Genomic DNA, 22377 nt, shown 5'->3' with positions numbered 1-22377 from the left:
CACATGTTAGACATGTAGGAGCCATGTCAAGGCATGCTGGGACATGTTGTGTCATGTTGGGGTGTGTCTAAGCATATAGGGTTGTGTCTTTGGGGTCTGCCTTTGCTCTACTCTGTGCTACAGCCTTGTCTGGTCCCCCCCACCTCCCCCTTCCTCCCTGTTCCTCTGTTCATTGTCCCATTCCAAGCTATACTGGGCTTGGAGGAGAAATGTAGACCCCTCCCTGGGAGCCTCCAGCCCCCACCAAAAGTCCTTCCCTCCCCCTCTCCATGTTCTAGCTCTCATGTCAGCCACCATCAAACCCAAGGATATGTTTTTCTACATCTTCCTGAATCCCTGGCTGGGTGAGTAACTGTGAGTGAAGGGGGTGAGGACAACCTTGGGGGCCCAGGGGAAGGTGCCGCCCTTGCTCACTCCTCATGGCTGCCTCTGCTAGGGGATGGGCTCCTGCTGAGTGCCGGTGAAAGGTGGAACCACCATCGATGCCTGCCGACACCTGCCTTCCACTTCAAGATTTTGAAGCCGTATATGAAGATTTTCATCAAGAGTGCAGACATGATGCATGTGAGTTTCTTGAACTCCGGGTCCCAGCTGGAGCCCTAGGAAAAGGGGAGTGGGCTTACACACATATGGTCTGGAATCCTGGCCCTGCTGGATGGCTTTGGGGGTCACTGATTTTCCTCTCCAAGCCTCAGTTTCCTCATCTGTAAAATCGGGATAATAATCCCTTCTTAAAGAGTCATCAAGATGATGTCGTGCAATCGTGTTCCTGGCACATAGTAGGTGCTCAGAAGGCTTTAGTTTCTAGTCTGCTTCGTGGAGGCTCTGTAAATTCAGGACAGAAATGATGAAGATTGCATAGTAGTTCTTTCTGCATTAGGTGCCACCTTAAAACTCACGGACTCGAAAGAATTAGTGTTTGTTATTGTTCATGAGATGATGGGTCAGTTGAGTCATTCTTCTCATCCTAGCTGGAATTATTCATGTGTTCGTGGTCATGGGTAGGTTCCGAAGACAGCTCTGCTGATCCAGGTTCAGCTTTGGCACATGTTTGGGGCTCGGGTAGCTCTCGGCTGGTTTAGGATGGCCTTGGTGGGACAATGGACTCCTGTATTTGTCTCTCATCTTCCGGTAGGCTAGCCTGGGCTTGACTACGTGGTGGAGGCTGGGCTCCAAGAGAATGAGCAGAAACATGCAGTACCTCTTGAAGCCTGGTGTCAGAACTAGCACACGATAGTTTCCACCTCCTGTTGACCAAAGCAAGTCCTAGCTCAGCTCAGATTCAAGAGAAACAGGTTCCACCTCCTAATGGAAGAGCTGAAAAATCTCACTGCAAAGACTGAGGGTAAAGGGAGGGATAAAGAATTGGGGACATTTTTGCAATTGTCTACCACTATGATAATGATAAAGATGATGATGGTAGTTAACAATTATTTAACACTTACTGTATATCAGAAATTGTGGGCCAAGTCCATGGCATGTGTTGTCTAATTTATTTTCACAATCCTATGAGGTAGAGATGATTGTCATGGCCATATTAAGGATGATGAAATGGAAGGTCAGAGAGGTTAGGGAAATTGCCCAAGATTGCTCATTAGTAAGTGAGTTGTACGTGGTGGGGCAGGAATTCTAACTTCGTTTGTCCAACACCAAAGCAGGTCATCTTAACTGCTACTAAAATTTGACACTTGGAATTTGGAATTCCAAATTTCCATTTGGAAAAGCCAAATGGAAAGCAATGAGTTGACCAAGGGCACACAGAACATAAGAGGCAGAGCTGGACCTTGAAACCAGGTCTCCTGACTACCAGCTGTGGGGTCTTCTTGTCTTGATAGTAACAGCTTCCACTCCCACTCAAGCCTTGTCTTCCCTGGAGATAGGTGCTTGGGGCAGAGGACCAAGAGGCCAGGTCTGGGGGAGTCCATCCAGGTGGTTGAGATTGGGGAGGGGCTCAGGAGGGGGAAGTCTCAGCCCCAGCTCTGCCCTCTTCTCTGTCCAGGCCAAGTGGCAGTGCCTGGCTTCAGAGGGCAGCACTCATATGGACATGTTTGAACACATCAGTCTCATGACCCTGGACAGTCTGCAGAAATGTGTCTTCAGTTTCGACAGCAATTGCCAGGAGTAAGTCTCAGCCCTGGGCCTGGGAACATGAGCCAGAGACCCAAGGGAGTAGATGGGGGAGGGAGGACTGACCAGGGAAATCAGAAGGGCCTTCCTGGAGGAGGTGTGTCAGAGCTGGACATTGAAGGACAGGGAAAGGGAAAGCAAAGGAGCTATCCTTTCAGGTAGGTAGAACTGTTTGATAAAGACCAGGAGGCTAGGATGAGCAGAACATGTGTAACAGTGAGGAGACGCCTTGGGTATGAGGTTGGAGGAGTGGGCAGTTATATCTTAAGGACATTCTGAAGTCAGACAAAGAGGATATGGACTTTACCCTGATGTTTCCAGGAAGCCACAGAAGGTCTTTGACCAGATGAGAGTTGTGGTCAAAGCTGAGCTTGAACATCCGACTTGAGAGAAGACTGATTGTTGTGTAGACACAGGATGTGAGAAGACCACAGAGGGGAGGAAACTTGAGCTTGGTGGAGAAAATGTGGCAGATTTGGGGGAAACTGAGAAAGAATGGCAGGTCTAGATGTTGTGTGGGAGAGTGGAGAGATGAGCATGATTCCCAAGCTCTGCTCTGAGATCTAGGACATGAGGCAGTTCACAGAGATGGGAGGCAGAGAGAGAAACATGACTGAAGGGCATTCTTTTCTGGATGGGATGTGGTCCTGGGTTACTGACTGGACGTGCTCCTGCAGTATGAGATCATGAAGGGAGGCAGCAGCTTAAAATATGTGAAGCCTAGAAACCAGGAGCTTCCTCCTATCAGGGTTCCCAAGACTTCCTATCAGGAAACAGTCTCTAAGAACAGATGGCCCACAGATACACAATACTGCTTCTTAAGGCTCTCTCTGGTCTGACCCTGTAGGAAACCCAGCGAATATATTGCTGCCATCTTGGAGCTCAGTGCCCTTGTGATGAAATGGACCGAGTAGATCTTCCTGCATATGGACCTCCTGTACTACCTCACCCGCGATGTGCAGCACTTCCATGGGGCTTGCGACCTGGTGCACGACTTCACAGAGGCTGTCATCAGGAGCGGCATTGCACCCTCATTAGTCAGGGTTCCCAAGACTTCCTCAAGGCCAAGGCTAAGGCCGAGACTTTGGACTTCATTGATGTGCTCCTGCTGGCCAAGGTACGCTTCTCTGGGATCTAAATTCAAGAGATAGGCTGGACCTTGTTTTCAAATGTCAGGTCAAAGAACTTGGACTTGATCCAGAGAGTGCTAGGGAGTCATAGAAGGTGCTTGAGGAAGGGAGGGACAGGTCAGAGAGAAGTTTTAGATGTGACTGTGTAGAAGGCTATCTGGAAGGAGTAAACAGGAGGCAGGAGACTAGGGAGGAGTCCTGTGGGGTGGGCTCTGGAGATGAAAAGGGAAGAATCCTGCTTGGACGCTGGAGCTCAGGGACTATCTCAGGTTAGGCTCAGGTGTCCCCAGAACTGGTGTGATTTGGAGGATCTTGCTTTCTCTCCAGGATGAAGATGGGAAAGAACTGTCAGATGAGGACACCTGAGCTGAGGCTGACACCTTCATGTTTGAAGGTGAGGGTCCCAGTGTGGGACTACAGAATAGGCAGGGGTCTCTTCATCCCAGGGACTTGGCAGCTGGGCCCTGGATCATCCCATCTTGCCCATCCTTCCCATCGTCTTTGTGGGGGGTGGTGGCGGTGGGGGGGGCGGGGCTTAACATGGTGCTGTCCACCCTCTGGTGCTGAAGTAGCCCAGAGACCCAAGCCTGTCTGGCTGACCCTCAGGCCATGACACCACAGCCAGTGGCCTCTCTTGGGTCCTGTACAACCTTGCAAAGTACCCAGAATACCAGGAACGCTGCCAGCAGGAGGTGTGAGAGCTCCTGAGGGACCGTGAGCCTAAAGAAATTGAATGGTGGGTGCAGGTCCTCATGGTCTGTTCCTGAACCCTTCTCATTGTCTCTGCTCCCCAGCTGGGATAGTAGAAAGATTTTTTTGTTGATTCTGTCATTATTGCTTAGTGGGAATAGGAGCAGAGCCCAGAGGCAGGGTCTGATACCCAGTCTGAATAGCAGGTGAAAGTTTGTAGTCTTTTGGGACACAAAGATCTGAGTGTTCACATTAATGCCCCACTAACTTGTTATGTGACTTTAATAAAACCAATTCCCTTATCTGAATACCATTTTTCTCCTCTATAAATTGGGGGTGGGGTGGGGAATCTCTCCCCTACAGGGCTACTTGGAGTATTGTGACAATATGTGTAGAACAGATGCCACCCAATACATGTTTAGTATATGAAATTCTTTTCCCCTCTCTTGCTTTTCTGCCTTTGGTCTTCCCCCAAAGACCCTCATTTCCCTTAATTTTTGCTCTTTTCTCTAATTCCCACTTAATAGTCTATTCCAGGGATTCCCAAGAGATCTTTGGGGGTAAAAAAGTCATCCATCTTTTTGTTCAGTAAACATGTCTACACCACCTGCCCTTACCCAACTCAGTGTCTAGTCCCATTGGAATCCTACATGGGCAAGGCTGGGGCACAGAGGAAAGGAGATGAGGCTTGCTAGTAAAAAAGTGAATATGAATTCACCACTCTGGGTGTGTGTAGTGGACAGTGCCAAAGCCAAGGGGATAGCTTGTGCAAAGGCCAGGATGGAAGCATGCAGAAGTGGGCCTGGAATGTTTGGGAGGAGGTAAAGGTGGCTGGGTCCTTGGGAAATATACAGTGTGAGGAACAGAGGGGCACCCAGTAAGGCTGGAGCTAGTAATGGAAGCCCTTCTTGGAATGCTTTGGATACCATGTTAAGAGTTTTCAAAGGTGTCAGTTCACGTACTTTGGTAAGCCAATATTGGATAAAAGATAAAAATGGGTAGCAATGCTGCCATTAGGGGAGTGTCACATTGGGCAGAAACGGTCAGGCAGCAGTGGCCCACCGTGCTCAGTCATTGGCTGTGGGCTGCCCAGCAAAGTGTGGACTTGGCTTGAACGCTACAGCAGAGCCCAGAGACCCTGTAGCTGGAGGCTATCAGCTAATAGCTCTCCTTGCAGCTGTACCGCAAGTCCTTTCTTGAAGGGAGATCCATGACTGAAGTAGGAGGGCAATGGGGAGCCATGGGAGATGTTTGAGCAGGGGATGGTCAGGTCAGATATGAGTATTAGAAATAACTCTTTGCAGCTACAGGGGCAAACTGGAGGGGATGAACTGCAGTCTGGGGGTCCAGGGGTAGATTCTGGGCCAAGGACTGAAGGATGACGAGGAAGTACTGGGCTGGACAAACGTTTTGGAAGTTGTGTCCTCCTCAACTGCAAGGCTTTGCTCAGCACAGCAGTCCTGTGAGGTAGAAAAGTGTTTTTGTGCTTCTCCCAACTTCAAAAAAAATTATGCACTTGGTTAAAATCCAAACAGCACGGAGGGGTTTACAATGAATATAAACCTCCCATCAACTCCCCCCACCAGCTTAACTGAGATATAATTGATGTATAGCATTATGTAAGTTTAAGGTGTACAACATGATGGTTTGATATACGTATATATTGCAAAATGATTACAATAAGGGTAGTTAACACATCCATCACCTCACATAAACCTCTGTCATATGCCAGCGTCCCAATCCCATCCCTTCCTTCAATGGTTTCCTGTGTCCTTCCAGACGTTGTTCAGTCTATTCCTACATTTATCTGTTCACAGTCCCTCTCACCTTAATCATCCATTCTGTCTTGTCTCTCTACAACCGAGAGTATATACAGAGCATTCAGGCATGCACATTGACAATATAACTTCAAGATCCTTTCTTTTCTTTTTAAGTTTTGGAAAATTAAATTTGAATTGCAAACTCAATAATGAGAATAGGTTTTTTTTTCTTTGCACAAAATGAAACATCCTGCATAAGATTAAGTTATTACAGTTTAACATAAATACACATACACACACATTTGGTCACTTGTTCTTTTCACTCAATAATGTGCCTTAGATTCCTTCTCTCTGAGTGCTGCATAGCATTGCTTAAGGCAGGCTGCTTCTGCTGGGGACATTTATGTAAACATTTTCAATTAGAACAGATATTGCCAAATTGCCTTTTGGTGTCTCTGTACTGATTTACCCTGCATGGTGTGATAGGACTAGTTGATCCCTATATTCACCTTTTCCATCGTTGTATAGTATTCCACCACATGAATGTACCATAATTTATTTAAACATTCCCTCATCAATGGACATGTGTATAGTTTTCTAGCCTTTTGCTATAATAAACATGACGTAGTGAACATCCATTTTGCTTCTATGTGTGGACATGTCTCTAGGACAAATTCCTAGAAGTGGTGTTGCTGGATCAAAGACCATTTGAGTTTTGCAATTTAATAGTTCTTGGCAAATTCACTCCTACAGATTTTGAGAGTGCCAATTTCCTTGTATCCTCACTGATAGTGTGCATCATAAAACTTAAAATTTTGCTTTCTGTTAGGTGAAATATAATACTTTGTTTTATTTTGTTTGTTTGTTTGTTTTTTGGTACGCGGGCCTCTCACTGTTGTGGCCTCTCCCGGTGCGGAGCACAGGCTCCGGACACGCAGGCTCAGCGGCCATGCCTCACGGGCCTAGCCGCTCCGCGGCATGTGGGATCTTCCCGGACCAGGGCACGAACCCGTGTCCCCTGCATCGGCAGGCGGACTCTCAACCACTGCGCCACCAGGGAAGCCCCAATACTTTGTTATTTTAGTGAACATCACTTCAAATATGTGTAAAGTTGAGCGCTGTTATCACATTTGACCAACCCTGCATATTTCTTTTTCTGTGGAGGGTCAGTTTGCATAGTTTGCCCTCTTCACTTTGAGTTTTTTCTTTACTGGTTCATAAGAACGTTTTTTTTCCTATTTATTTATTTATTTATTTTGAGTGGCGCCGCATGTGGGATCTTAGTTCCCCGACCGGAGATTGAATCCGTGTCCCCTGCATTGGAAGGGCAGAGTCTTAACCACTGGACCACCAGGGAAGTCCCTATAAGAACTTTTTTAAAAAACTGAAGTATAGTTGATTTACAACGTTGTACCAATCTCTGCTGTACAGCAAAGTGACTCAGTTTTACACATATATACATTCTTTTAAAAATATTTTCCATTATGCTTTATCCCAGGAGATTGGATATAGTTCCCTGTGCTATACAGTAGGACCTTGTTGTTTATCCAAGAACTTTTTAAATATAAAGAAAATTAGTCTTTTTCAGTTATGCAAGAATTTTTCCCCAGATCATCTTTTGACTTATTTGGTTTTCATTTATTTATTTGTAGTCAGATTCATTAATTTTTTTTTTACAGCTTCTGTGTGTGTGTGTGTGTGTGTGTGTGTGTGTGTGTGTGTTTTCTAAATTGTGCTAGGAAAAAGCCTTTCATACTCTAAGACTACAACATAAAACTCTTGGGAATTGCCTGGCGGTCCAATGGTTAGGACTCCGAACTTTGGTGGTCCAGTGGTTACGATTCTGTGCTTTCATTGCTGAGGGCCCGAGTGAGGGCCCAGGTTCAATCCCTGGTCGCGGAACTGAGACCCTGCAAGCCGCGAGGAACAGCCAAAACAAAGTAAAACTCTTGCTTGTTTTCCTCTTCTGGATTTATTTATTTATTTATTTATTTTTTGCGGTACGCGGGCCTCTCACTGTTGTGGCTTCTCCCATTGCGGAGCACAGGCTCCGGACGCACAGGCTCCGGACGCACAGGCTCAGCGGCCATGGCTCACGGGCCCAGCCGCTCCGCGGCACGTGGGATCTTCCCGGACCGGGGCACGAACCGTGTCCCCTGAATCAGCAGGCGGACTCTCAACCACTGCGCCACCAGGGAAGCCCTCTTTGTCAGATTTTTAAACATTAGTGTATAGGAATGCAAGAGACTTCTGTGCATTAATTTTGTATCCTGCTACTTTACCAAATTCATTGATTAGCTCTAGTAGTTTTCCGGTAGCATCTTTAGGATTCTCTATGTATAGTATCATGTCATCTGCCAACAGTGACAGTTTTACTTCTCCTATTCCAATTTGGATTCCTTTTGTTTCTTCTTCCTCTCTGATTGCTGTGGCTAAAACGTCCAAAACTATGTTGAACAACAGTGGTGAGAGTGGACAACCTTGGCTTGTTCCTGACCTTAGTGGAAATGGTTTCAGTGTTTCACCATTAAGAACGATGTTGGCTGTGGGTTTGTCATATATGGTCCTTATTATGTTGAGGTATGTTCCCTCTGTGCCTACTTTCTGAAGAGTTTTTATCATAAATGGGTGTTGAAATTTGTCAAAAGCTTTTTCTGCATCTATTGAGATGATCATATGTTTTTTCCTCTTCAACTTGTTAATATGGTTTATCACAGTGATTGATTTGTGTATAGTGAAGAATCCTTGCATTCCTGGGATAAACCCCACTCGATCATGGTGTATGATCCTCTTAAAGTACTGTTGGATTCTGTTTGCTAGTATTTTGTGGAGGATTTTTGCCTCTATGTTCATCAGTGATATTGGCCTGTAGTTTTCTTTTTTTGGTGACATCCTTGTCTGGTTTTGGTATCAGGGTGATGGTGACTTCGTAGAATGAGTTTGGGAGTGCTCCTCCCTCTGCTATATTTTGGAAGAGTTTGAGAAGGTGTTAGCTCTTTAAATATTTGATAGAATTCATCTGTGAAGCCATCTGGTCCTGGGCTTTTGTTTGTTGGAAGTTTTAAAATCACAGTTTCAATTTCAGTGCTTGTGATTGGTCTGTATATATTTTCTCTTTCTTCTTGGTTCAGTCCTGAAAGGTTGTGTTTTTCTAAGAATTTGGCCATTTCTCCCAGGTTGTCCATTTGATTGGCGTATAGTTGCTTGTAGTAATCTGTTGTGATCCTTTGTATTTCTGCATGTCAGTTGTTACTTCTCCTTTTTCATTTCTAATTCTATTGATTTGAGTCTTCTCTTTTTTCTTCTTGATGAGTCTGGCTAATAGTTTATCAACTTTGTTTATCTTCTCAAAGAACCAGCTTTTGGTTTTATTGATCTTTGCTATCATTTCCTTCACTTCTTTTTCATTTATTTCTGATCTGATCTTTATGATTTATTTCCTTCTAACTTTTGTATTTTTTTTTTTGTTTGTTTGCTTTTCTGTTCTTCTTTCTCTAATTGCTTTAGGTCTAAGGTTAGGTTGTCTATCTGAGATGTTTCTCTTTCTTGAGGTAGGACTGCATTGCTATAAACTTCCCTCTTAGAACTGCTTTTGCTGCATCCCATAGGTTTTGGGTCGTCATATTTTCTTTGTTATTTACTTCTAGGTATTTTTTGATTTCCTCTTTGATTTTTTCAGTTATCTCTTGGTTATTTAGTAGCATATTGTTTAGCCTCCATGGGTTTGTCTCTTTTACAGATCTTTTCCTGTAATTGATATCTAGTGTTATAGCATTGTGGTTGGAAAAGATACTTGATATGATTTCAATTTTCTTAAATTTACCGTGGTTTGATTTGTGACCCAGATATGATCTATCTTGGAGAATGTTCCATGAGCACTTGAGAAGAAAGTGTATTCTGTTGTTTTTGGATGGAATGTGCTATACATATCAATTAAGTCTATCTGGTTTAAAGTGTCTTTTAAAGCTTGTGTTTCCTTATTTATTTTCATTTTGGATGATCTGTCCATTGGTGAAAGTGGGGTGTGAAAGTCTCCTACTATTATTGCATTACTGTCAATTTCCCTTTTTATGGCTGTTAGCATTTGCCCTATGTATTGAGGTGCTCCTACGTTGGGTGCATAAATATTTACAATGCTTATATTTTCTTCTTGGATTAATCTCTTGATCATTATGTAGTATCCTTCTTTGTGCCTTGTAATAGTCTTTATTTTAGTCTATTTTTTCTGATATGAGTATTGCTACTCCAGCTTTATTTTGATTTCCATTTACATGGAATATCTTTTTCCATCCCCTCACTTTCAGTCTGTATGTGTCCCTAGGTCTGAAGTGGGTCTCTTGTAGACAGCATATATACGGGTCTTGATTTTTTATCCATTCAGCCAGTCTATGTCTTTTTGTTGGAGCATTAAATCCATTTACATTTAAGGTAATTATTGATAAGTATGTTTCTATTACCATTTTCTTGATTGTTTTGGGTTTGTTTTTGTAGATCTTTTCCTGCTCTTGTGTTTCCTGCCTAGAGAAGTTTCTTTATCCTTTGCTGTAAAGCTGGTTTTGTGGTGCTGTATTCTTTTAACTTTTGTTTTTCTGTAAAGGTTTTAATTTCTCCATTGAATCTGAATGAGATCCTTGCTTGGTAGAGTAATCTTGATTGTAGGTTTTTCCCTTTCATCACTGTAAATATGTCCTGCCACTCGCCTCTGGTTTGCAGAGTTTTTGCTGAAAGATCAGCTGTTAACTTTATGGGGATTCCCTTGTATGTTATTTGTTGTTTTTCCCTTGCTGCTTTTAATTTATTTCTTTGTATTTAATTTCTGATAGTTTGATTAATATGTGTCTTGGCATATTTCTCCTTAGATTTATCCTGTATGGGACTCTCTGTGCTTCCTGGACTTGACTGACTATTTCCTTTCCCATATTAGGGAAGTTTTCAACCATAATCTGTTCAAATATATTCTTAGACCATTTCTTTTTCTCTTCCTCTTCTGGGACCCCTATAATTCAAATGTTGGTGCATATAACGTTGTCTCAGAGGTCTCTGAGACTGTCCTCAATTCCTTTCATTCTTTCTTCTTTATTTTCCTCTGTGGTAGTTATTTCCACTATTGTATCTTCCAGGTCACTTTTCTGTTCTTCTGCCTCAGTTATTCGGCTATTGAGTCCTTCTAGAGAATTTTTAATTTCATTTATTGTGTTGTTCATCATTGTTTGTTTGCTCTTTAATTCTTCTAGTTTCTTGTTAAACGTTTCTTATATTTTCTCTATTCTTTGTCCAAGATTTTGGATCATCTTTACTATCATTACTTTGAATTCTTTTTCAGGTAGACTGCCTATTTCCTCTTCATTTGTTTGGTCTGGTGGGTTTTACCTTGCTCCTTCATCTGATGCATATTGCTCTGTCTTCTCATTTTGCTTAACTTACTGTGTTTGGGGTCTCCTTTTTGCAGGCTGCAGGTTCATAGTTCCCGTTGTTTTTGGTGTCTGCCCCCAGTGGGTGAGATTGGTTCAGTGGCTTGTGTAGGCTTCCTGGTGGAGGGGACTGGTGCCTGTGTTCTGGTGGGTGGGGCTGGATCTTGTCTTTCTGGTGGGCAGGGCTGTGTCCGGTGGTGTGTTTTGGGGTGTCTGTGAACTTATTATGGTTTTAGGCAGCCTCTCTGCTAATGGGTGGTGTTGTGTTCTGCCTTGCTAACTGTTTGGCATGTGGCGTCTAGCACTGGAGTTTGCTGGCCGTTGGGTGGAGCTGGGTCTTAACGTTGAGACGGAGATCTCTGGAGAGCTCTTGCCGATTGATATTACGTGGGGTAGGGAGGTCTCTGGTGGTCCAAAGTCCCGAACTCGGCTCTCCCACCTCAGACGTTCAGGCCTGGCACCAGGCTAGAGCACCAAGACCTGGTGAACCACACAGCTCAGAAGAAAAGGGAGGAAAAAAAGAAAGAAAGAAAAATATTAAAAAATAAATAAATAAAATTAGATAATTAAAAAATAAAAAAATATTAAAATAAAAAATTAATAAAAACAAAGAAGAGAGCAACCAAACCAATAAACAAATCCACCAATGATAACAAGCACTAAAAACTATACTAAGATATACATAAAAATCAGAAACAAGTCAGTCACAGACAGCAAACCCCAAGGCTACAGTTGCTTCCAGATCCACCGCCTCAATTGGGTTGATTCGTTGTCTATTCAGGTATTCCACAGATGCAGCGTACCTCAAGTTGGTTGTGGGGATATAATCTGCTGTTCCTGAGGGTGCATGGAGAAATTTCCCTTTCTCTTCTTTGTTTGCACAGTTCCTGAGGTTCAGCTTTGGATCTGGCCCCGCCTCTGCGTGTAGGTCGCCTGAGGGCGTCTGTTCTTCGCTCAGACAGGACGGGGTTAAAGAAGCCGCTGATTCAGGGGCTCCGGCTCACTCAGGCCAGGGGGATGGAGGGGTATGGAGTGTGGGGCGAGCCTGCGGCGGCAGAGGCCGGCGTGACGTTGCACCAGCCTGAGGCGTGCTGTGTGTTCTCCCGGGAAAGTTGTCCCTGGATCACAGGACCCTGGCAGTGGCGGGCAGCACAGGCTCCAGGGAGGGGGCTGTGCATAGTGACCTGTGTTTGCACACAGGCTTCTTGGTGGCGGCAGCAGCAGCCTTAGCGTCTCATGCCTGTCTCTGGGGTCCGTGCTTTTAGCCGCGGCTGGCGCCCTTCTCCGGAGCTCCTTTAAGCAGCGCTCTTAATCCCCTGTCCTCGCACACCAGGATACAAAGAGGGAAGAAAAAGTCTCTTGCCTCTTCGGCAGCTCCACACTTTTTCCCGGACTCCCTCCCGGCTAGCCATGGTGCACTAACCCCCTGCAGGCTGTGTTCACGCCGCCAACCCCAGTCCTCTCCCTGCGATCCGACCGAAGCCCAAGCCTCAACTCTAGGCCCCGCTTGCCCCGGCGGATGAGCAAACAAGCCTCTCGGGCTGGTGAGTGCCGGTTGGCACCGATCCTCTGTGCGGGAATCTCTCCGCTTTGCCCTCCGCACCCCAGTTGCTGTGCTCTCCTCCGCGGCTCCGAAGCTTCCCCCCTCCGCCACCTGCAGTCTCTGCCCGCAAAGGGGCTTAGTGTGTGGAAACCTTTCCTTCTTCACAGCTCCCTCCCAGAGGGGCAGGTCCTGTCCCTATTCTTTTGTCTCTGTTTTTTCTTTTTTTTTTCTTTTGCACTACCTAGGTACGTGGGGAGTTTCTTGCCTTTTGGGAGGTCTGAGGTCTTCTGCCAGCGTTCAGTAGGTGTTCTGTAGGAGTTGTTCCACATGTAGATGTATTTCTGATGTATTTGTGGGGAGGAAGGTGATCTCAGCGTCTTACTCTTCTGCCATCTTGAAGCTCCTCCTGTTAAAGATTTGATTGAAGCTGTTCACTTGTGTGAGACAAGTGGTTATTTTACCAGCGAATCCAATGAACCTTAAAAGTGAAAGCAGACTGTTGGCAAAACAGCTAAAGGCAACATTCTTTTACAAAGGTGCAGAGCCAGCACGACTAAGCACAGGCAACAGAGCACAAAGGTTAGAGACAAAGGCCTAGATCCAATGTGGAGTCAGGTTTGTTCTTCCCAGTTTTAATAGGAGTCTGGCCACCTACCTGCAGCCCGAGTCAGAGAAGGAGATGATGTTTGGTCAGTGGAAGGCACCTGCAGGCAGTCGGAGGGGATTAGAGGACAGACATCCATCCTCTGCCAAAGGCCACTGCTGCTTTCAGCTTCAGCTAATCCCTCTGGGTCCCAGGAACAGCTACTACCTGGCCTGGGGGTGGTGTCAGCTCTCAGCTGGTGCTAGCCCCCAGGGGCCTACACTAGCCTTGATGGTTTCCCTTGGCCCACTGTCAACTGAAATAAAAAATGCACAACGTCAGAGCAGTGAGATTCAGTTTTATTCAGGGACATTACTGAGGACTGTCGCCCAGGAGACAGCCTCTCAGATAGTTCTGAGGAACTGCTCCAAAGAGGTGAGGAAGGAGGTCAGCATATATGTGATTTTGGCTAAGGGGTACATGCAATCCAATATACAGCATGGTAGATGGTTACTGCTAGTCGTCATGAGGAACAGATTTTTTAGTTAATAATTTTAGTACTTTTCTAAGTATGGGAGGATGCAAGAATTCAGGCTCATAAAATTTTTCCTAAATATCTAAACTATCTAAAGGCCTGTTTTCCCAATGTGCAGAGTTCCTCATCCTGGTCTCTGTCCTGAATTAGCAACTGCAGTGGCTAATGATTTAATCCTAGTAGAACTAGATGGCAGGCAACATTCCTTATTTACACAGCCAATACTTTGTAAATGGCCCCTACTTAAAGCCACTCTCATGTAGCCCATCTGAGGTCTCTGCCAGGACCCGACTATTACATTCTGCAAAGGGATGGGACACCTCAGCAATCCAGTTATGTGAGTGTTGATGTTTGTGTAGGCACAGAAAAAAATTGAAAAATTATACCCAACACCTGGAATGGGAGGGCAGAGTAGGAGGAAGAATGGTTCTGCTAAATGTCTACATTTACCCAACTGTTTCCTTTTCTTAGATGAAGCCTGCAAAACATTTTTCATTATAATTACTAATCTATGTAATTACAAATTATTTATATATTTTTTAGATTTATTTCTTTATTATTAATTAATTAAATTTATTTTTGGCTGCATCGGGTCTTAGTTGCTGCATGCGGGATCTTCGCTGAGGCACATGGACTCTTCTATGTGGCACTCGGGCTTCTCTCTAATTGTGGCATGGGGTTTTTCTCTTCTTTAGTTGTGGTGCGCAGGCTCCAGGGCCCATGGGCTCTGTAGCCGTGGCACGTGGGTTCCAGAGCACGTGGGTTCTGTAGTTTGAGGCATGCAGGCTCTCTAGTTGAGGTGCGTGAGCTCAGTAGCTGCGATGTGGGGGCTTAGTTGCCCCACGGCATGTGGGATCTTAGTTAACTGCCCAGGGATTGAACCCGAGTCCCCTGAATTGTTAGGCAGATTATTTACCACTGGACCACGAGGGAAGTCCCACAGATTATATTTTTAAAGGGAAAAATTTTTAGTGTTATGCATAGTACCATGCTACTGCATGCTTAGTGCCATGCCAGAGAGGTGGCAGGATGCAATATATGCAACCTGTAGAAGGCAGAAGGCATCATGGTTAAGAACAAGGACTCCAGGTGCCAGGGTTCAAATCAGCACCAGCTGAGTGAATTTGGGCATGTCTCTTTACTTTTCTGTGCCTCAATTTTCTAACCTGAAAATTGAGGGTAATGACAAGGGGGTTGTGAAAATCAAATAAATTAAAATGAGTAAAGTGCTTACAATACTCCCTAGCTCACAGTCAGCACCAAGCATGAGTAATTGTCTTATTTCTCTTATTTTATGACAGAACGAGGACACAGTCACCAGCAATGAGCCTTAGCCCCTACTGGCACACACATCAGCTGTCTTGCAGGCTATGAACATCCCCTGTTCTTTCCCTCTGCCCTTAGCAGGGAAGAGGCTCCTTAGAAAGGAGCAAGCACTGGCTTGGGATCAGAGGGCTCCTGGTCAAGGCTAAGCTTTGCCACTCTCCAGCTGTGTGACCTTGGGCAAGTAAATTGCCCTCTCTGAGACTCACATTCCTCCTCTGTAAAAAGGGAATAATAACAGACCCTTGGAGATTGGAGGAGCGAGCCTATGTGTGTCTTAGTTTGCATCCTCTGGAAGTAGATCCTCATGCAAGGATTCAAGTGCAAATACTTTATTTGGAGGTGACCTTGAGGCAAGAATTCAACTGCAAGTTGTTTCCTTGGAAATTCCTTGGAAATTATTTCCTTGGAAATAATCCCAGGAAATGCCAGTAGGGCACTGTGGAAGTGAGACTGGGAAGGGAAGGCAGCAGGTAAAGGGTACTTTAGCCAGAAAGCTCACACTGTGGCACCTGGGGCTCAGTCCCTCTCGGGGACAGCAGAGAACACACACCCACAAGTCCTTAGTCAGAGCTGCTCCCAAAGGCATTATTTCTCCAGAATGTCCTGCCTGCACTGCACGGCTGAGGTCTGGGGACAGGCCTCCCACAGCAGTTGTTTTCAGGAACACAGTCTGGTGCAGACCATTACAGTGGTTCAGTGACTTCAAGACACATACATTTACACCCTTACACACATACACACACGTTCACCCACACATGCACACAACTGCGTACACAATCACATACACATACACACTGTGTACACACAGACACACACAAACACAGTTACATACACCCACGTGTGCTTGCAGCTACATACACACTTTTACACACACATGCACACACACGAGTGCAAAGCACAATATATGCATGCATGTAACCATGCACACAATTACGTGCATACACTCATATACACACACCATGACACATATGTGTTCACAGTCACACATACACTTACACACAATCCCACACACAGTCACATAGTCACACACACACATTGAACTAATGGAGACCGAATGTCTTAGAGCTTGTTGTCTCCGAATCTTCTAGCAGAAGGAGCCTCCAACACACTCAGAAGAGGAATGGACACCTCACAACAGCCAGTGACTGAACCAGGCCTGGGTGTGTCTTAACAATTAAGCAGGGGACCCATGGGGTCCATGCCTCCCTTCCTCCCTGTCCCTTATTCATTCACCATCACAGCCCTTAGTGGTCAAAGCCCATTTGTAGTGGGAGAAAAGACATTTGACACCCCAAGTATAGATAACTCTTTGAAGGGGTTAGCTTCATGGTGGGGGAAAGAAACTGTGGGTTAACAGGTGGGAAAGTGGGATCAAGCGCAAGGATTTTTTTTCAAAGATGGAGGAAATAGCAGCGTTATTTGTATTCCATTGGGAATGACCCAATAGACTTCAGGATACATGGTTAATATACAAAAATTAATTGTATTTATATATTCCAGGGGGTGGCAAACTATGGTCTATGGGCCAAGTCTGGCCTGTGCCCTGTTTCTCTAAGATATACAAGCAATGAATTGTTTTATATTTTAAAAGAATTACAAAAGAAGGAGAGGAAGAGGAGGAGGGCTGTAAGGCCTGAAATATTTACAATATGGGTCTTTACAGAAAATGCATGCCAACCCTTCTCTACACTAGTAATAAACAATTGGAAAATGTTTTCAAATACCATTTTTTCAAGGATCATGTACCAGAAAAAGTGAAATACTCAGGTATAAATCTAACAAAATATGTGCATGATTTCTTGGATGAAAACTTCAAGACACTGATAAAAGAAATCCAACAAGACCCAAATTAATGGAGAGATATACAATGTTCATGGAGGAGAAGAGTCGATATTGTTAAGATGCTAAGTCTATTCAAATCGGTCTACAATTCTATGAGATCACAATCTCAGGAGGACTTTTGCAGAAATAGAGAAGCTGATTACAAAATGTGCATGAAAATGCAAAGGATTTATCAGTGGCAAAATTTTTCGGAAAAGGGAAAATTTAGTTGAAGGATTTACAAGACCCCTTTCAACACATAGTATAAAACAGTAGTAATAATGACAGTGTGATACTGGTCAAAGGCATATTAATCAATGGAACAGTATACAGAGTCCAGAAATTTTTTTTAACAACTTGCAGGGCAAGTCAATGTACGAAGGATAGTCTTCTCAGTAAGTAGCACTGGAAAAATTCGACAACCACATGCAAAAAAAAAAAAAAAAAAAGTCATCCCGTACCTCACATTTTATACAAAATTTAATTTAATATGAACCATAGAACTATAAATAATGTAAAAATGTAAAACTTTTAGACGAAAACATAGAAGAGAATCTTTGTGGCCTTAGGTTAAACAGAGAGTTCTTATATATAACACCAACTGCATAATCATAAAATGAAAAAATGGATAAACTTCACTTTATAAACATTTTAAAATTTTGCTCTGTGAAAGAAATTTAAGATAAAGACCAACCACACACTAGGAAAAAAAACTTGCAAATCACATATCTGACAAAGGATTTGTATGTAAAATGCAACAGTGGAAGGTAACAATCCAAGGAAAATTAATGGGCAAAAGATGTGAACAGGTGCTTTACCACAGAAGATATATGGATGGCCAATAGGCACATGAAAAATTGTTCAACATTATTAGTCATTAGGAAATGCAAACTAAAATCACAGGGACATATCATTGCACACCCATAAGAATGGTTGGGGAAAAACTGACACTTCCAGGTGCCCGTGAGTATGGGCAGCAACCAGAACTCTCACACATTAACAATAGGAATTTTAAATGACACGGACACCTATGGAAAACAGTATGGAGATTCCTCAAAAAATTAAATATAAAACTGCGGTATGATCCAGCAAAACTGAAATCAGGATCTCACAGAGATATCTGCACTCCCATCTTCATTGCAGTATTATTCACAATAGCCAAGATATGTAAACAAACTAACTGTCTATCAGTGGATGAATGGATGAAGAGGATGTGATACACACACACACACACACACACACACACACACACACACAATGGAATATTATTCAGCCAGGAGAAAGAAGGAAAACCTGCTCGTTTGTGACAACGTGGTTGGACCTTGAGAGCATTATGCTAAGTGAAATAAGTTAGAGAAAGACAAATACAGGCAGCCTTCCATATCTGCGTGTTCTGCATCTGCATAGTCAACAAATCCCAGGTCAAAAAGATTCGGGGGAGGGGGAAGTCCAAAAAATTCCAAAAAGCAAAACTTGAATTTGCTGTGTACCAGAAACTATTTACATTTACATTGTATTTGGCATTATAAGTAATCTAGAGATGATTTAAATTATACAGGAGGATATGTGTCGGTTGTATGAAAATGCTACACTATTTTATATGAGGGATTTGAGCATCCCCAATTATTGGTATCTACGGGGAGTCCTGGAACCAATCCCGCCATCCCTCGCAGATACTGAGGGATAACTGAACTGTATGATATTACTTATATGTGGATTCTAAAAAAGACAAACTCAAAGAAACAGAGTAGAGTGATGGTTACTGGGGGTTGGATAAATGGGGAGATACTGGTCAAAGAATACAAACTTCCAGTTATAAGATTAACAAGTTTGGGGATCTAATGTACAGTATGGTGACTACAGCTAATGGTACTGTGTCAGAAACTTGAATGTTCCTGAAAGAGTAGATCTTAAATGTTCTGACCGCAGAAAATAAATGGTGAGTATGTGATGGGGTAGAGGTGGTAGCTAATACTATGTAGCATCACTTTCTAAGCTATAAACGTATTAAATCAACGTGTTGTACACCTTACACGGAAATGTTATGTGTCAATTATATCTCAATAAAGCTGGGAATTTTAATGAAATTAAAAATTTTAAGTGGCACACTTTGGAAAAAGTTTGGTTGTTTCTTCTAATGTTAAACGTACACATGTAATATGACCCAGCCCTCCCATTCCAAGAGCAGTGAACGGTTGTACACAAATATTCATAGTAGCTTTATTCATGACAGCACAACATTGAAAACAATCCACATGTCCTCCAACTGGTGAAGAAAATGTGGCTCACCATACTATGGAATATTACTTAGCCATAAAAAGACAAAGTATTGATGCATGCAACATGAATGAATCATAAATGTGTTATTAGGTGAAAGAAGCCAGACTACAGGGATGGAGAATAGATCAGTGTTTGGCAGGAGGTGGGGTGAAAAGTTTTTGACTATCAAGGGTGACTATGGTAGTGGTGGTTACACAACCCTAGACATTTCAAATCTCAGAACTGTACACCAAATAGAGCTAACTTTACTTTTAGTAAATTTTGTAAATTTACATACAGTTTTAAAATGAGGCTGAGGGTAACTAAGCACATATATTATTTGCATAAATATACTGTGAAATGATATACAAAAAGTATTTACCTAAAGGTGAAAAAACTGGGAAAACAAAGGACATATGGAGGACAAGTATTTTCACTGAGCATCTTATTTTGTACATGAGTGAATGAATCCCCCGTCAAAAACACTACATTTAAAAAGTTAGGCACCACTCATCCAAGAGTGTCTTCTAGTAATCCGGCAGTTGTTCTCCAGGTGATCTGATGCACCTGGGGCTGAGATACCTTGAAAATTGCTTCCTTGGAAGCTAAGGCATGAATTCTGAAGCCAAGCTGACCAAACTTACCCCCACTCTACCACTCATCAACTGAGTGACATTGAGCAAGTGAGTTAATCTCTCCAATCTATAAGATTGGTGTGAGGATGAAATCAGTGTTTACCTGGGGGAGCTGAAGTGTCATAACCTTCTCCCCTCAGTGATCTACTTCTGTTAATAGGACCAAAATCAGTGTCTGTGGAGTCATCAAGCCTTATGTGTTGTATGAAAAGTGTTTAATGACACCCACACCTTACATGAATGCATGTGTATCTATTGCTATAAAAATGAAATTTCTACACCAAAAGTTATGTGATTAAGAGTAACTCAATATGTAATTGGTTGTGATATCTCAAGCTTATTAAGGTGCATAAAGAGAATTCTTGCAAAGTGAGACAAACTAAATGATTTCCTGACATAATGCTATTTACAAAAATAAAGAATGGCTTGAATACTTAACGCAAAGGTTTTAAAGACCCCCAAGATGATTTTATGCTGTTGAAGGACGTCCACAATACATTATTATATGAAAACCCCAGATTAACAAGAAAAATGTAAGATAAAATAACATTTTTTATGTTGAGATAAAACTCACATAACATAAAATTCATTCATTCCTGAAATTCATAACATTAAAGCATCGATTCCATGCATCCAGTACATTCACAACAGTGTGCAACCACCACCTCTCCTCTATCTAGTTCCAAAATATTTTCATCACCTGCAAAGCAGACCTGTACCCATTAGCAGTCATTATTTCCCCCTCCACCCTCCAGCTCCTGAATCTATCTCTATGGATGTATCTATTCTGCACATTTCATATAAATGGAATCATATAATATACGACCTTTTGTGTCCAACTCCTTTCACTTACCATAATGTTTTTAAAGTTCATTCATGTTGTAGCATGCATGAGTGCTTCACTTCTTTTTTATGACCCAATAATATTTCTTGTTATGGATATACCTCATTTTATTTATTCATTCATCTGTTAACAGATATTTGAACTGTTTCCCAAATATCCAACTTTTGGCAATTGTGGATGGTGCCACTATGAAGGGCCATGTACAACTTTTTGTTTAAACCCTGCTTTCAATTCTTTTGGGTGCATACCTAGGCACAGGATGGCAGGGTCATATGGTAATTCTAGGTTTAATTCATTGAGGAAACACCAGGCTGTTTCCCACAGTGGCTGCACCATTTTCCATCCCCACCAGCAGTGTATGAGGGTTCCAATTACCCCACATCTTCACCAACCCTTGTTATTTTCCATTGTTTTATATTCTTGCCGTCCTAGTGGGTGTGAAGTGATATCACACTGTGTCATTGATTTGCATTTCCCTAATGACGAATGATGTTGAGTATCTTTCTATGTGCTTGTTAGTCAGTATAATAGTAATTTTAAAAAGGAGATTATATGTAAATGTGATACATTTAGATGTAAATTAAAATTTTTACTTGTATAAAATTACATATAAAATTAAAATTTGGCAGTATATGTGAGAGAATATGAACAGTGATTGCTTTGACATGCTTGGATTACGGATATGATTTTTATTTCTTACTCTTTATTATTTGTATTTTCTTCTATGGCAAGGTATCATTTGGGGGAAAAGAAAAACATTTTGAATAAGAACTCTGAAGGCAAAGGAAAACATATGTGATTTTCAGCTTAGAATATAGTAAATATTTCCTCATTTCATGTTACAGTGTTTCTTTCTAATTTTGCAACCAGTAAGTCTTCTGGCCCCTGAAAGGCTCTGAGACTAGGACTCTATCCCAGGACCTCCTACAGCCTGATTGGGGCAAGTCCTGAGGCAGCTGCTGTCCCAGGTGCTGAAGGAAGTGGGCCCCCCCCCCCCACTCCTGCCCCCTCCACCTCCTCTCACTATTGTGGACCTTCTTGACCTCCACTTCCTAGATGAAAATGAAGTCCTGGGTCATGCCTCTCCGAGGGAAAAAAATTTTTTTTCGGTTCCTAGCTTCGGACCAGCTTCACATCAAAGCCCATTGTAACTATGTAACAGATGTAACTATGGAGATTTTGAATTTACTGAATCTTCTAATGACAGTTACCTTCAACGGCAGGTTTCCACACGTCCCAAAACTTAAATATAACTTTTATAACTTTAAGACATTTTAAATTTGAGAAAGTGATGCAAAAAGTAGGGAAGAAATGAACCCTTATTGAGTACTGATGCTTACCAGATACTGAGTCAGTCATTTTGCTAATGCTTGCTTATAAATCTCCACAACCCGCAATAAGGTGGCTACTATTATGTAATAAAGGCACTGAGGCTTAGAGAGAGACATGATTTTCCCCAAGCCAAGCAGCTAGTAAATAAATGGCAGACTGGGATGGTGACCACTATAGGAGGGAGTGGTGGATCCAGCGTCATCTGAACCTGACGGCATCTAGCTCTCTGCTCCACCTTCCCTAAAGAGTATCCTTGACCTTGTGATCCAAGATGGAGCTCAAGCTACCACATCAACATCCACCCCCTCCCCACCCCCTTCCCCCGCCCCCCCCAGGTTCATAGCCTCTCAGACCCGCCTGGATCCCCCCAGGCCCCAAGCC

General features: G+C 43.1%; 1 protein-coding gene across 1 annotated transcript in view; it reads left to right on the top strand.

Moving 5' to 3' along the window:
- LOC132421877 (cytochrome P450 4F2-like) overlaps window positions 1-22377 on the top strand; it is a 68361-nt gene that overhangs the window by 4393 nt on the left and 41591 nt on the right. The window contains 3 exon segments of the mRNA XM_060006716.1: window positions 279-344; window positions 437-564; window positions 2000-2121. Coding sequence (XP_059862699.1) covers window positions 279-344; window positions 437-564; window positions 2000-2121 — 316 coding nt within the window.

Source organism: Delphinus delphis, chromosome 3 (genome assembly GCF_949987515.2).
Source record: "Delphinus delphis chromosome 3, mDelDel1.2, whole genome shotgun sequence".
In the NCBI taxonomy this organism is placed as follows: Eukaryota; Metazoa; Chordata; class Mammalia; order Artiodactyla; family Delphinidae; genus Delphinus; species Delphinus delphis.
Note: the sequence above shows the minus strand (reverse complement) of the source record. Positions and strands in the feature narration are given on the sequence as shown.